The 13,014-nt window shown below is 39.4% G+C and overlaps 1 protein-coding gene across 1 annotated transcript in view; it reads left to right on the top strand.

The window, feature by feature from the left end:
• Nucleotides 1-221: 221 nt before the first annotated feature.
• Nucleotides 222-13,014, top strand: part of LOC307125817 (transmembrane protein 47-like) — a 39,283-nt gene continuing 26,490 nt past the window's right edge. The window contains exon 1 of the mRNA XM_079815963.1: nucleotides 222-568. Coding sequence (XP_079672089.1) covers nucleotides 373-568 — 196 coding nt within the window. The 5' untranslated portion in view covers nucleotides 222-372. The remainder of the gene's footprint in view (nucleotides 569-13,014) is intronic.

Here is a 13,014-nt window from a genome sequence, read left to right as displayed (position 1 = left end):
GGTTGTGTATTTGGACTTTTAACATGTAGGCTAGCCTATCTATGAGTCCCATATAACACCGTCTCCTCCAATATATGACGTTGCATGAAAACTATAAAAACTATAATGTATGAGGATCGTTTGCATTATACATAGCCTACATGAAAATGTATCACATCCGTCTCTCCAATATGCTTGGTGTTTTTTCTCGATTGGTCGTTGGGTGGCGCGTTGCTCTGTCCGCAGAGCGTTTCAAGTGCTCGGGAAAGTGACATCGGCACGCAGAGCTCAACTCTTTCCAGACCGACAAACTTTCACTGCTGAAGTACGAGCGCTACATCGCTGCTCCATATCCCAACGCGAGCGAGACCCGAGACGGTCTGCTATGAGAAAATGTCCGTGAATGAAGTATACGTGTTCCGGCCGTTCAAACTGATCGCTCTTCTCTGCGTGTTTCTCGCACTTTGCCTGGACATTGTCGCGCTGCTGAGCCCCGCGTGGGTGACGGCGGATGGTTACGCGCTGTCGCTATGGGAGTCATGCAGGGAGATCGAGATCGAATGGAGCTGCATCTCCACCCTCAAGTCTGGTAAGCAGCCCGGTGCCCTTACCAATGTTTTGAAGGAGAGAAAGCAAAATGCATGCTGTTATATGGGGATTGTGTATAGCCTAATTATAGTTATAATAACTACACGGTTGGTGTTCAAGCTGTAAACATTGTAAACGATTTTTACGTTGACAAACAAACAAACAAAAAAAATAAATAAACAAAAACTTCGATAGCAACATTGATGGATTCTTGCATTAGCGTCAATTGACGTCTCGCGTCACATTGTATAGCCACGGTTTGCTTTGTTTGTCTGCACGTGAACACTTAATAGGCTACATGGTTAAAATAGCTGAGAAAATTTATCCAAATGTATCCAAAACAAGAACACTATGGTGTTCCACTTCTGAAAATAACAATACTGTGGCAATTTGATTTGAGAAATGTGCGGAATTTACGGTGGTGCACGTCACAGATGACTGGATCAAACAATGGGTCGTTGTTAGTTGAGTCAGTTTCTCTATTTTAAACATCTAGTGGCAGCAGGACTATGCTTTTTTATTTTGCCTGGGCTGGGCGCAAAATGAGCCCAAGTCCTTCTACTATAATCATCTGGAAAAGACAGATGTGTAGCCATCCCCTTACACCCTTCTGTTGCACGAGTTTATCTTCATGTTGATGTGCAATTATTCACCATCTGGGAGGTTTCGCGTCGACTCCCGTGTGCTTTGTGACGGGGTGGGCGTGTTCCTCACCATTGTTGTCTAGCTGGCAGGAATGTCTTTGTTTTCATGCCTTTTTTTTGGGGTGGGGGGGGGGGGGGCGTTTTTTGGAAACCACATACAGAACGATGTGGTAAAGTTCAATAATTCATTAGTTCATTGGAGTACAAAAAACAAAGACATTCTGTGATCATTTAAGCCCACTATTTCCCCATAGTTTCAAAACAATGATCTTTTTGGTCACTGTGATTTTGCCAAGTAAGACATAGGTCAACATATTTTGTTGATCCTGGAATAACATTTCTCTCTGAAAATTGAGTCCTAACCATATCCCTACCCCTAACCGAACACTACCAATAATTTACCAGAGGGGAATGATAGATGAATAACACTGATGTAGAAGCACTTAGCCCTGGTTGTAAGCCTGTACTAAGCCGGTTGTACTTGACCCACTCCGAGCGGGATTCGAACCGGGTGTCCGGCATGGGACACGGGCGCGCTAACAAGGACACTAAAGACCGCAGCCGCTTGCGTGCCTCTTGAGGCCAGGGGAGTGAGGTTTACACGCACAGCTTTTACTGGCCTACATCCGTTACACTCACCCCCAGAAGGCCCCGATACACTTCAAGCGAAATTGAAGAATGAACAGAACAAAACAAACTTCGTTTGGAGTTCGTTTTAAGAGTTCAAAACAACTTTATGAAAAAGTCTGCTATGGCTGGTAAATACTTTTGTACTACCATAGGTCAGTGGCGATTACGTAATAGGTAAGTGTGCGCGTAGGCTCCGCCTTCTTTCACGTAGAAATCTTTTGTGGTTCAGTCAGTCGCAGTCAGACGTCCATGAGTGAAAACATGAACACACTGGAAAGCTGCTTTATAGTATAAAATAAAGTTGTATTTCTGATGAGACACTGACACTGTTTTTCATGCTTAATACGGTAAAGTTGCTTGATTTTAAGCAATCTATTGTATAAAGTGCTATATAAATTAACGTGATGTAACTTTACCTGAGTGCTGAATTGCAGAGCTTGTGCAAACATATCCATATCGATCAGATGCTTTTCTTATGCTTTTTTAAAATGCTTGCTGTTTTCTCAGTTTTGTTGTGTTTATATTGTTATTGAGGAAAGCACACCGCACTTACATATTCATCTAAGCGTTTCTCTCAGCAGAGTGGCCGGCGTTGGATGGTCGTTAACAGTATATTGCTGCTCTCTTATTTCGAACTTGAAAGCAAAGACTGAAAAAGAACTTTGCAGTGAGTATCAGGGCCGTGAACATAACTCCCATCCGGATCACGGCACCAAATTTAACAGGTCCTACTCGACCCGCCCCAAGCGGGATTCGAACCGGGGTCTCCAGCGTGGGAGGTGGTGGACCAACAAGGATGCTAAAGACCACAGCCTCTAGTGTCAGTTGCTAGCACACCTCTTGAGGCCAGGGGAGTGAGGTTTACACACACAGCTCTTACTGGCCTATGTCCGTTAAACTTGTCCCTCAAATCTGATTGGTTAGTTGGAATGTTGTTCCAGGATCAACAAAGATGTTGATCCAGGAACACGTACTTGGTGAAATCACATTCTCCAATGTTTTTACAAAACAAAAGGAGAAATTTTGAAGACCTTTCCATGCATTTACAATGAATGGAATATAAGAACACCACAAAAGGGTTTCATATGACTTCTGAGTTATTTCTAAGACCAGGTCATTATTTACTGAAGACCTTTACATTCTCCTTAGCAAGTTAATGAGAAATTTAGTGTATGATTCGTTTGAGTTCATTCCATTGAATCAACTGGTCCAGTTCATAAACCCAGTTTGAATGGTTCTGAATTTCATTCAGAAATCAGACTAATCTGGATCCAGTTCCTTGACTTGATAGTGTGGCTCACTGTTATAATCGGTTGGATAACAATGTAAATTTAAGTCTGCTCCTCACACAAAGCTATTGTATGTCTTCAGGAGACATCGCAGGAATATAGTGCATGACCACTTTTATACTTTTATGGTACTGCTGCATCCCTAAAGTTTTAATATTCTCCATTCATTGAAATTGCACAGTCTTCAGAATTTCTAACTGCTCATTGAAGAACAAAGTCTCAAAGGTTTGGAATGACATCAGGATGAGTAGAATTTTCAATTTTGGTTGAGCTTTTCTTGTTTCAGACCTATTCACATTACATCAAGTGACAGTTTGCAGCATCCAGACCTTAAATTGAAACGGTACATTCCAGTGGCCAGTCCATACCACATCAGTGTTGAGAATACATGCAAGCAGTATAGAAAAAGATAGAAACTTTAAGACACAGATTTTCTTCTTGCTGCGTCTTGCTTGCCGCTGTGCTGTAGTTTGGTCCCTGTCTTGAAACAGTTCTTTGGTGCATTCTCTCTCTTTTGTTTTTTCTGTCTGTCTCTTGTCCTTCTTTTGTGTTGTTGTCCTTCTGGCATACACTGCTGAGAAAGATGGCAATCTCTGAAGAGTCCCAGAGCAGCTTCTGATGATAATGAGACTACAGCAGGCTCCTCACAGGGAATGGAGGGTGTGTGTGTGTGTGTGTGTGTGTGGAAGAGAACCCTAGAGTTGCTTTCTGTGGGATTATGGCTATATTGCTTTATAGTCCATATTTCTCTCTGTCTTTGCCATCTTTTATCATTAGCCTATCTCTCTGTACAGATCTGTCCTAAGGGGAAGCTTGAGGATACACTCTTAAATTTAGACTGGATGGGGTTGTTGTGTGTATTGTGGGACAGAGATAAGAGGATTTCTTGTGAGAAAGACACACACACATAGATGATGCTTTTTGTAAGGATTGTCTTTAACTTCAAACTCGTTTGCAACCCATTTTAGTTTTGCAATGTCGTATTTGTGAGTAAAACTTGACATTAGATATGGTTGGATTGTGAAATCTAACCATCACACACCAGAATAGAGCCAGACTAAGCTACATGAATGCAAATTTGCTTAAACAATGTCTAAATAGCCTATGACGTGGCTATTGTTTAACTGAATTGTGCTTAATTCGAGGATACACCTGTTCCTTACTTTGTCTTCTTTGTGATTCATTCATGTAGGTCAGTTCATGTTCTCTTTTAACTTAGTGTGGTGACCCCTACCACTCACACCCATGGGCACATTCACGAAACAGAATGCTCTGGAAAAACTTTGAATTGAAATAGAACAGATGGGCAGTAAGACTGAGACCACTACAAATGCTTCTATTCTCAATTGTAGACAATTACTTAAAGGTCCCATTCCGCATGATCCCATTGTTCAAACTTTAGTTAGTGTGTAATGTTGCTGTTAGAGCATAAATAATACCTGTAAAATTATAAAGCTCAAAGTTCAATGCCAAGCGAGATATTTTATTTAACAGAAGTTCCCTTTCAAAGCCTACAGCGAACGGCTGGCTTGGACTACATCCTGGTACTTCCTTCTTTAATTACGTCAGTAGAGCAGTAGAACAGACTAACCTCCGCCCACAAAGAAACGCGAAAAAGGGGGCGCGGTCTTGTTGCTGTCCCACGTGGAGAAGCGGACGTGTCGCGTGGAGAAAAGGAACTGTTGCGTTGAGTGTGTTTATCGCCATGTCGTCGAGACGCTGTTATTTTCATCCAGGAGTCAAATCACCTTTGTTTGGCTTTCCCAGGGACGCTGTAGAGATTATTGAACGCATACATCTCTCCGTTAAGAGGCGTGACCTTTCCAACGTGCGCTAAGCTGCTGTCGAATCATAACACAGGAACTGCTGGCACGTGCGCTAAGCTGCGGTCGAATTACAACACGGTAAGCGCTTGCACAATCAGAACTCATTACGTATTTCTGAAGGAGGGACTTCATAGAAAGAGGAAATCACCAGCCGTTTTTAGGACAGTGGAAACAGCGGTACACAGATAAGTACATTGTGTGAAAAATACTGTGTTTTTTTACACGCGAAACATGAACACATGTTATATTGCACACTGTAAACACAATCAAAGCTTCAAAAAAACACGAAGAACGGGACCTTTAAATACACCCTCTTTTATGATAAGCATGTTTTATTGACTTGAATGTCCTAATATTGTAATGAAAAAAAAAAAGAATGAAAATCTTGAAAAGAACTTGAAACACATACATAGCGCCTCATGATCATGGACTTTGTACTGCAGTTCAAACATTTTGAATTTTGTACTTATTCCAGCAGTTGCCATACAAATAATTGTTCTTAACTATAAATAACCCCCTAGGGCTGGGCAAAAAATCGATTTAATCGATTTATCGATTTTGTAGTTTAAAACTATTTTTTTTTTTGCAAACTCGAGTTTTTTACCACAATAGTTTTTTCGGACTTTTCCGCGTTTCGTCCTTGTGCGTTACCATAGCGAACAGTCAAAACAACAGTCAAAACAACATGGCATCGTGTAGCAGAGAACTAGTTCCAAAGAAAGGCACAGGTAATTCCGTAATTTGGAACTGGTTTGGTTTTGATGCAGCAGACAAAACACAGACAAAGCCTTGCTGCAAAATATGTTTCAAGGCTGTTGCTACTGGAAGCAGCAGTACAACAAATCTGTTCCAGCGCCTGAGGAATAAACATCGCGAAGAATGGGAGAAGTGCAGCCGGCTCCGTAGCGAAAACGGCTCCTCTAGCACACCTGCTAAAAAGCAAACTACACTTCCTGAGAGCTTTACAAACTGTGTGCCTTATGATAAGAACGGAGCGCGATGGAAAGCGATTACAGAGGCGATCACGTTTTATATTGCCACAGACATGCTGCCAATTTATTTTGTCGAAAAGCGAGGCTTTAATCAGATGCTGAAAGTATTAGATGCGAGATACGTTGTCCCCAGTCGCAAGTATTTCGCCACTGTAGCGCTGCCTCACCTGTACAATACAACTCGGGAAAAGATCCGCAGTGAGCTGGAGATGCATCTTTCTAGCAAAAAAATGTTTAGAATGAGCATGCACAATGTTTCAGAGATCTAACAAGCACGTGTTTTGTTGTTAGATAAAAGTTTACATTTTTTCACTCTTTGAGCAGGCTATATGTCTGCCACAGGCATGTTTCATTTTTTATATTCGCACTGAGAAGAGTTTTTTTTATTATTGTAATGTTATATGTTACAAAATTTGTAATTATCTGATTTCTTGAACAGAAAATTTAAGCTACTGTGAAGTTGTTGCACTTTTGCTTAAACCTGGGTTAAAGCTTGAAATTGTTGATTGACAGACAATCATAGCAATAAAGTTGCACTTTTGACTCTATATCTGATGTCTGCAGTCATTTTTTAAGTGCATTGGAAAAAAAAACGAAAATCGAATCGAAACTCGAATTTTTCTTTAAAAAATCGAAGATTTTTTTTTGTGGCAAAATCGCCCAGCCCTATAAACCCCCACAACCCTACCCCCACCCCAAAACCCCCCCCCCCCCCGTTTAACATGAACATAATTATTTTTACGCAATGAACGCAGCATCCGCTTTTTTTCCTGCCATCTTTTGGCTAGCGTAACAGTATATGTGACCCGTGCTGGCAAAAGGAGTCGGGAGTGTGCACAGGATCATTTCAAGCTACAGGCAAAACAAGTGAAAAATGTTAGCATGACGTCGTCATACGCAGATTCTAGTCAGAATATGAGTCTGATACTGCTCCATTGGGCTGTGATTATGTGGTGTTTCAACCAAACCTGGAAAGAAAATGCCTCTGCACTCCTACAACCAATCAGAGCAACGGAATAAGTGACGTATGTTGAGCAACGCATAGTTGTCAAGAGAATTCAACTGCAAGCACGCTGGAAGAAGTAGAAGAAGAAGATGAGTGTAAACTAGTGATGCACCGATCATGATTTTACATGGCCGATTCCGATACCGATTTTTTTCAAGAAAACTGGCCGATTCCTATACCGATTTCCGTGTTTCTTTTTTTTTTTTTTTTTACACAATAAAAGAATGAAAGTATACATGAGCAAGATGTTTATTTGGTATTTAACAGGCTAAATTGTCTTTTGGCTAATGAAAACAAGTCATTAATCTGAAATTAACGGGAAATTGAATTGGAAATTAAAAGGCTGAAAGGTGAAATTAAAGGCAACAACGGCATATTCTGCAATCCAAACAAAGATTTTACTTAAATCAGCATTTGTTTTTAAATTCAGTGTAAAGAAAAAAAGTATTTACCAGTGAAATTAAATAAAACCAAAGTAGCCTATATAATTGTTCCAAAATGTTAAATCAAATAATGTTTAGTGCAACGAAAAAAACTAAGATGCTACAGCAGGTGCTTTTTAAATCAAATTAAGTCAATGTAATTTTAAGGTAAAATAAAAATGATCATCCTATACAGACCTGATAGTATTTTATTTCAAAAGTGCATGCATGTTCTTCTTTACAAAAATAAGTATTTCGGCTTTGTCACAAGTTAGTCTGTTTCGTTCTCATCCGATCCAACATGTGAGAAGCTGAGCTGAACAAACGCTCACTATCTACGCTTGTGCAGGGCGGAGAGGTAAGCTCGTGCAACTTCAGCTCACGCAGGAAAGCGGCTCTTCATTCCCTTCAGCGTATCTCGTCTCTTCCCTCAGTTCTCCAGTTTCCGTCTGTAACACACAAGTGACATGTTTGCGAATGATTGCAATATAGGTGTAGGTGCACGCGGGCGCACTTCCGGAAAAATACAAAGAAAACCGGTTCTTTCAGGAAATCCGATTTGTGGCCGGTCAACCGGTGCATCCCTAGTGTAAACACAGTTTTTTTGCCCGTGTTGTAAACAATTTTTAAGGAAACACAGAGTACTTACGAACACAATCATAATTTTTGAAAGAAATAGTAGAGGTAAATGCATACAAACAAGTTCTCTGTTTAGTAAACAAATTTAACCCAAGCGCTCTTTGGTGACGTGGATCGTTACTGTTGATCATCTGTCCATCATCGTATAAAGCCCGCCCTGACAATTTGATTGGTCTGAACAGCTCTGGTTCGAGCATAGTTGCTCCACAACGGATCAAGTCCAGACCGAACTTCCCAACCTCAAATGTTGTGGGCGGGGCTAAGTTTGGCTGGCATCCAGGCTAGAATTTTTTTCACTAAAATAAGTTAATTAAGCTCTCGTCTAGAGACCCAAAAGGCCTGTTCACACTGGGATGATTTTCGCGCGCATTTATCGCTGACGTTTAACACCTTGTGACTAAACAAAGGGCGGCAATTTGAGTGTGCACACCGACGCGCAAAACGGCAGGCGTAAAAGAAAAAAAAAACGCCTAAGGTTCGTTTTTTTATTTTGACGCGGCGCGTTAAAAACTGGCCGACCAATGAGATCGGCGCTTTTGTTCACGTGCCTGGAGCTGCTGAAGTGACAGTAAAACACGACTTGGTGGCGCTCAAGCACAAAACGATCTTGCCGAGCACACATTGATACGACGAAGAAGTAGTAAGTAGAAAAAGAAGAAGATGAGCTGCTAATGCTGCTTGCCAGTTAGCAAAAGGTGTGTAAATGGTTTTGGCCATAGACATAATATATCTGTGGTTTTGGCAAGCACGTAAATACTGTCTTCTTCTGTGTGACAAGCGAGTGTCAGAAGCGTAAAGTGCCAGCGTAAAGTACCGGGAGCGCTATCTACTGAATGTGCACGTGTGAATACTCAAGACGCGCTGAAAAACGTCACGAAAAACGCTGGCGATAAGCGCGCGCGATATTCGTCCCGGTGTGTACAGGCCTAAATGCTCCAAATAGCAATTAAACATCTAAAAGTGTCTTTATTTGTACGTTTTCTGAGAAGAGTACCTTTCCTTTGTCCATGAAAAATGCTGTTCTATTAGCATAGACCCCGTCCTGAGTGAGCTGTAGACAGTCCAACCATGTTTATCTCCTCGCCAGAGCATTTAACAGCAGCATTTAAGTAAGAAATACATTCTTATTAAAGATGCTAAAGTTATTCAATCAAGAGCAGTGAGTTGCTTTCTGCAGGAAGACATTTTCAAAACTCGTCAAAACTCCACAAAGCACAACAAGGGCAGATGAGCACACACACCGGGACATTTGACTGCACATCACATATTTGATATTATTGCTTGCAATCGTAATGCAATGGAATGGTGTATGGGACATAAATTAAGCCATTAAAAAAAGGGTTATTGAGCTGTTTACTCTGTCATATGCAATAAAAGAGCCTGCACAGTGACCTGCCTACCTCTACACAACACTGAGCGTAGATTAGCACTCAATAGAGCGGGCGAATTCTTTCGATGCATTTATTTCAACATTAAATAGTACTTTTTAATAGCCCATTTAAAGTGTTTATTACAAATAAGTTACTAAATGCTAAAAATGAATGCATGTAAATGAACAAAATTTTGCTTTGCATTTACAATCCTGTGAAACCAGGGGACAGCACCACTACTTTCCGCGCCGCTGGCTTTCTGTTTTTCTTTTGTCGTTCATTCATATTAACAGCATATAGCAGTAGGTACTGTATTTTAAGCTGCTTTACACAGTGTAATATACGCATGCGATTTATTTCCCTGCTGTTTACGTTCACATGCATAACCTATTCTTTATGTGAACTTTGTGTGTTTTTGACATAACCTTGTGTGTATTTGACAGTGTAATCACAATAAGACGTGAAAGAGAACTTAGTTTAATACTCACATGACATGCCATCTTACATCCACAAAGCTTTCTGTGCGCATGCTTCGGGTGTGTGTTATATATTAAAAAGATATATATATATAAAACCATATATCAGAAGTTTAGACTGATATGGCTTTGAAACGCTAGCAGATAATAAACATTCATGATGAGGAAGAACTGCAATGTCGCGTGAGCGTGATAGAGATGATAATCAAAACCAAACAGATGTTTTAGTTTTTGGCAGAGTAAACTAAGCACTGGATGTAAAGACTCCGCCCTCTTCTGGAAAATGGGGCGGGGAGCAGAAGCTCATTTGCATTTAAAGATACTTGCATTAAAACGGCATGTTTTCCTTCCACTCAAAAATGGCTTAATAAATGATCTCTGGGGTATTTTTTGGGGTATTTCTGAAACTTCACAGACACGTTCTGGGGACACCTGAGACTTATATTACATCATGTAAAAAGAGGCATAATAGGTCCCCTTTAAATGCATTTATCTACTTAAGTTTTATTTTTAACTCCCAGATTTTCAGTCTCAGATTTTTAGATCCCACTGTATGTAATTTCATTCTTTACTGTGTGATTTTACTAAATTAATATGAGCTCATGCAGGGGAAAGTGAAAGTGGCAATCTGGCGTTATATTCTAACAATGGAGAGGATCTTATTGGGGTAAGAATTGCTGTAGGTCTTTGCGAACAGGATTAGGTTTAGTCACAGACACAGTGCGGTTTAGTTCTGGATCAGACTCTGTGGACTGAGCTTATGTGCACTGGAAGCTAACACATATAACACTGATAATAATCAAATTATGATATTTCAAATTAGACGGCTGGTATATCAGTCCTTAACAGATATAATTGATAGTCCAATGTCTAAAAGTTTCAAATTAAGTAAAGTTTTATTGGAATAATTCCAACCCATTTTCTGTCATTATTTACATTCCTTTGTCCACTTCAATTCCATATGACTTTCTCTCTTGTGTGAGTGCACTTGAGATTTGAGAGCTACATTAAAACTGTCATTGAAACAAACACTATCTCACAATGCTTAAAGCTATCTGTATTTGTTGTGTAGAAAAGTGCAGCATGAACGTTCTTCAAAATATCTGTTTTCATATTCCACTTAAGAAAAACATATGGAATCACATAGCAGTGTGTACATTTTTGATGGAAATGTTTGCTTAATTGATATTCACTAAACTACTCACTATTCTGCATCAAACTCACACTCATCACAATTAAGTCAATTCAGTGGTACAATGATAAAATGCTTCATATAAAGAATAAAAGTAAAGTTTTGTTGTAAGGTTGTTCTGTTCCTTGTCCACATAGGCAGTAAGAAGAGCTGGGTGGAGCTCAAGGCACCTCAAAACTCTTTTTACTTGCTCTCACTCTGGTTCTTTTCCATTTTACATGGTGTTTTTAGAGAACAGGGCTCAATGCATAATCAATGACATAGATACCCTGGGAAAACCCTTGTGTCTTTTCAGTCTCACACACTCTCTCTGATGATTGGCTGTTGTGACTGATGGTGCTTGTGTTACGGGTTATATTGAGCTCGCTGCTCTTTTTTGGCACAACTCATTAATAACACAACACCCAGGAGGACGCAAATGAATAAAGTGCTTAGAGATATCAGAGGGTGTGTGTTTGAGGTAAAGTGTATGTATGTGCATGTGAGTGAGACGCACACAATCCCCTGAGAGATTATTGTAAAAGGATCAAATTAAGGGCTAATTTACTCTTGAGTGCCTTTCTTGTCTTATTTGGGGCAAGAGAAGTGGGATTAGAGTGGAATTATGGAAAAGAAAACTATTGAATAGAATGTGTGTGAGAGAGAAGGATGGCATATGCTTTATGTACAGTGTGATAACACATTTCACCATCAGAAATCCAGCATTCTCACAGTAACTGTCCAGCCCACAAAACAACACATGCCTAGCATAGGGGTGTAACGGTACACAAAACTGACGGTTCGGTACTTACCTCAGTTTTGAAGTCACGGTTCGGTACAGCAGTTTTACAAAATTGATTTTTATTTATTTTTATTAAACAGTGGTTTACTGAAAAAAATGTGTCTGTCCTTAAATTAATTCAATTATAACTTAAAGTTTCTTAAAGATAATGCTGTCAACTATAGAGAGCCCTTATTTGCACATTACTATAATATTAAAGGTTAACAACAGAGCCCAAACTATTAGCCTAAATTCAGTTGCTTTATGTTTAGATATAATAATCAACACTCAAATAACACATTGTATGCAAACATGTAAACTTCACATAAGGCAGTTTTTGCATTGACTTCTAAATCTGATTATAAAATTATGTTTTTTCTCCAATTCGTTGTTGAAATATAATCTTTTATACACAGTGTCTGTCATTTTAATAACAGATTTATTTAAACATACATTAAATAATCAAGACATCAGTAACAGGTTAAGTAGAATATAATGAATATTATAGTGCATATATTTAGTGAAAGAGTGAATTAGGGCTGCTCGATTATGGAAAAAATCATAATCACGATTATTTTGGTCAATATTGAAATCACGATTATGTAACACGATTATTTCACATGACTTTGGGAATGTGTTGTATTTATTAAAAATACACCTTTCAACAATTCAATTGAAATTGTAACATTTGTTGTACTTTTTGAACTATTAAAATAAATAATATAACATATATTCAAATCAAAATATAAAAGTATTCACGTAAAAATGATAACCACAAATAAATAAGATCGACAATATGGTTCGGCTAGATATGCTTTTCAGGTACGTCTAACATTAGTTTTCAGGTACAGAAATGTATCTAATGTAAAATAACATTGCATATTTGAGTGCATAAATTAGAGATGAATCCTATTAAACTTACAAAAGCTATTCAATCCGGATCGGATATGCGTCGTCTTTATCGACTGTATAAAGTTCACTTAAGGCATATACAGACTATGTCTGCTAGGATACTCATCAAGATGGACATGTTGACATACGTTTTGTGTGAGTTTGTCCGTTCAAGAGCAAGACTTGAAAGAGAACTCAATATTTGCGCGCTGAGAGACGTGTGCGCGCTCTCGGATGAGCGCACAGAGATACATTTCCTCACAGCGCGCGCGGCTTCTCATTCGCGTCTTCTGGCACTAAACCCGGGTGA

This window comes from Gobio gobio (assembly GCF_949357685.1).
Source record: "Gobio gobio genome assembly, chromosome: 4".
Classification (NCBI taxonomy): domain Eukaryota; kingdom Metazoa; phylum Chordata; class Actinopteri; order Cypriniformes; family Gobionidae; genus Gobio; species Gobio gobio.
Note: the sequence above shows the minus strand (reverse complement) of the source record. Positions and strands in the feature narration are given on the sequence as shown.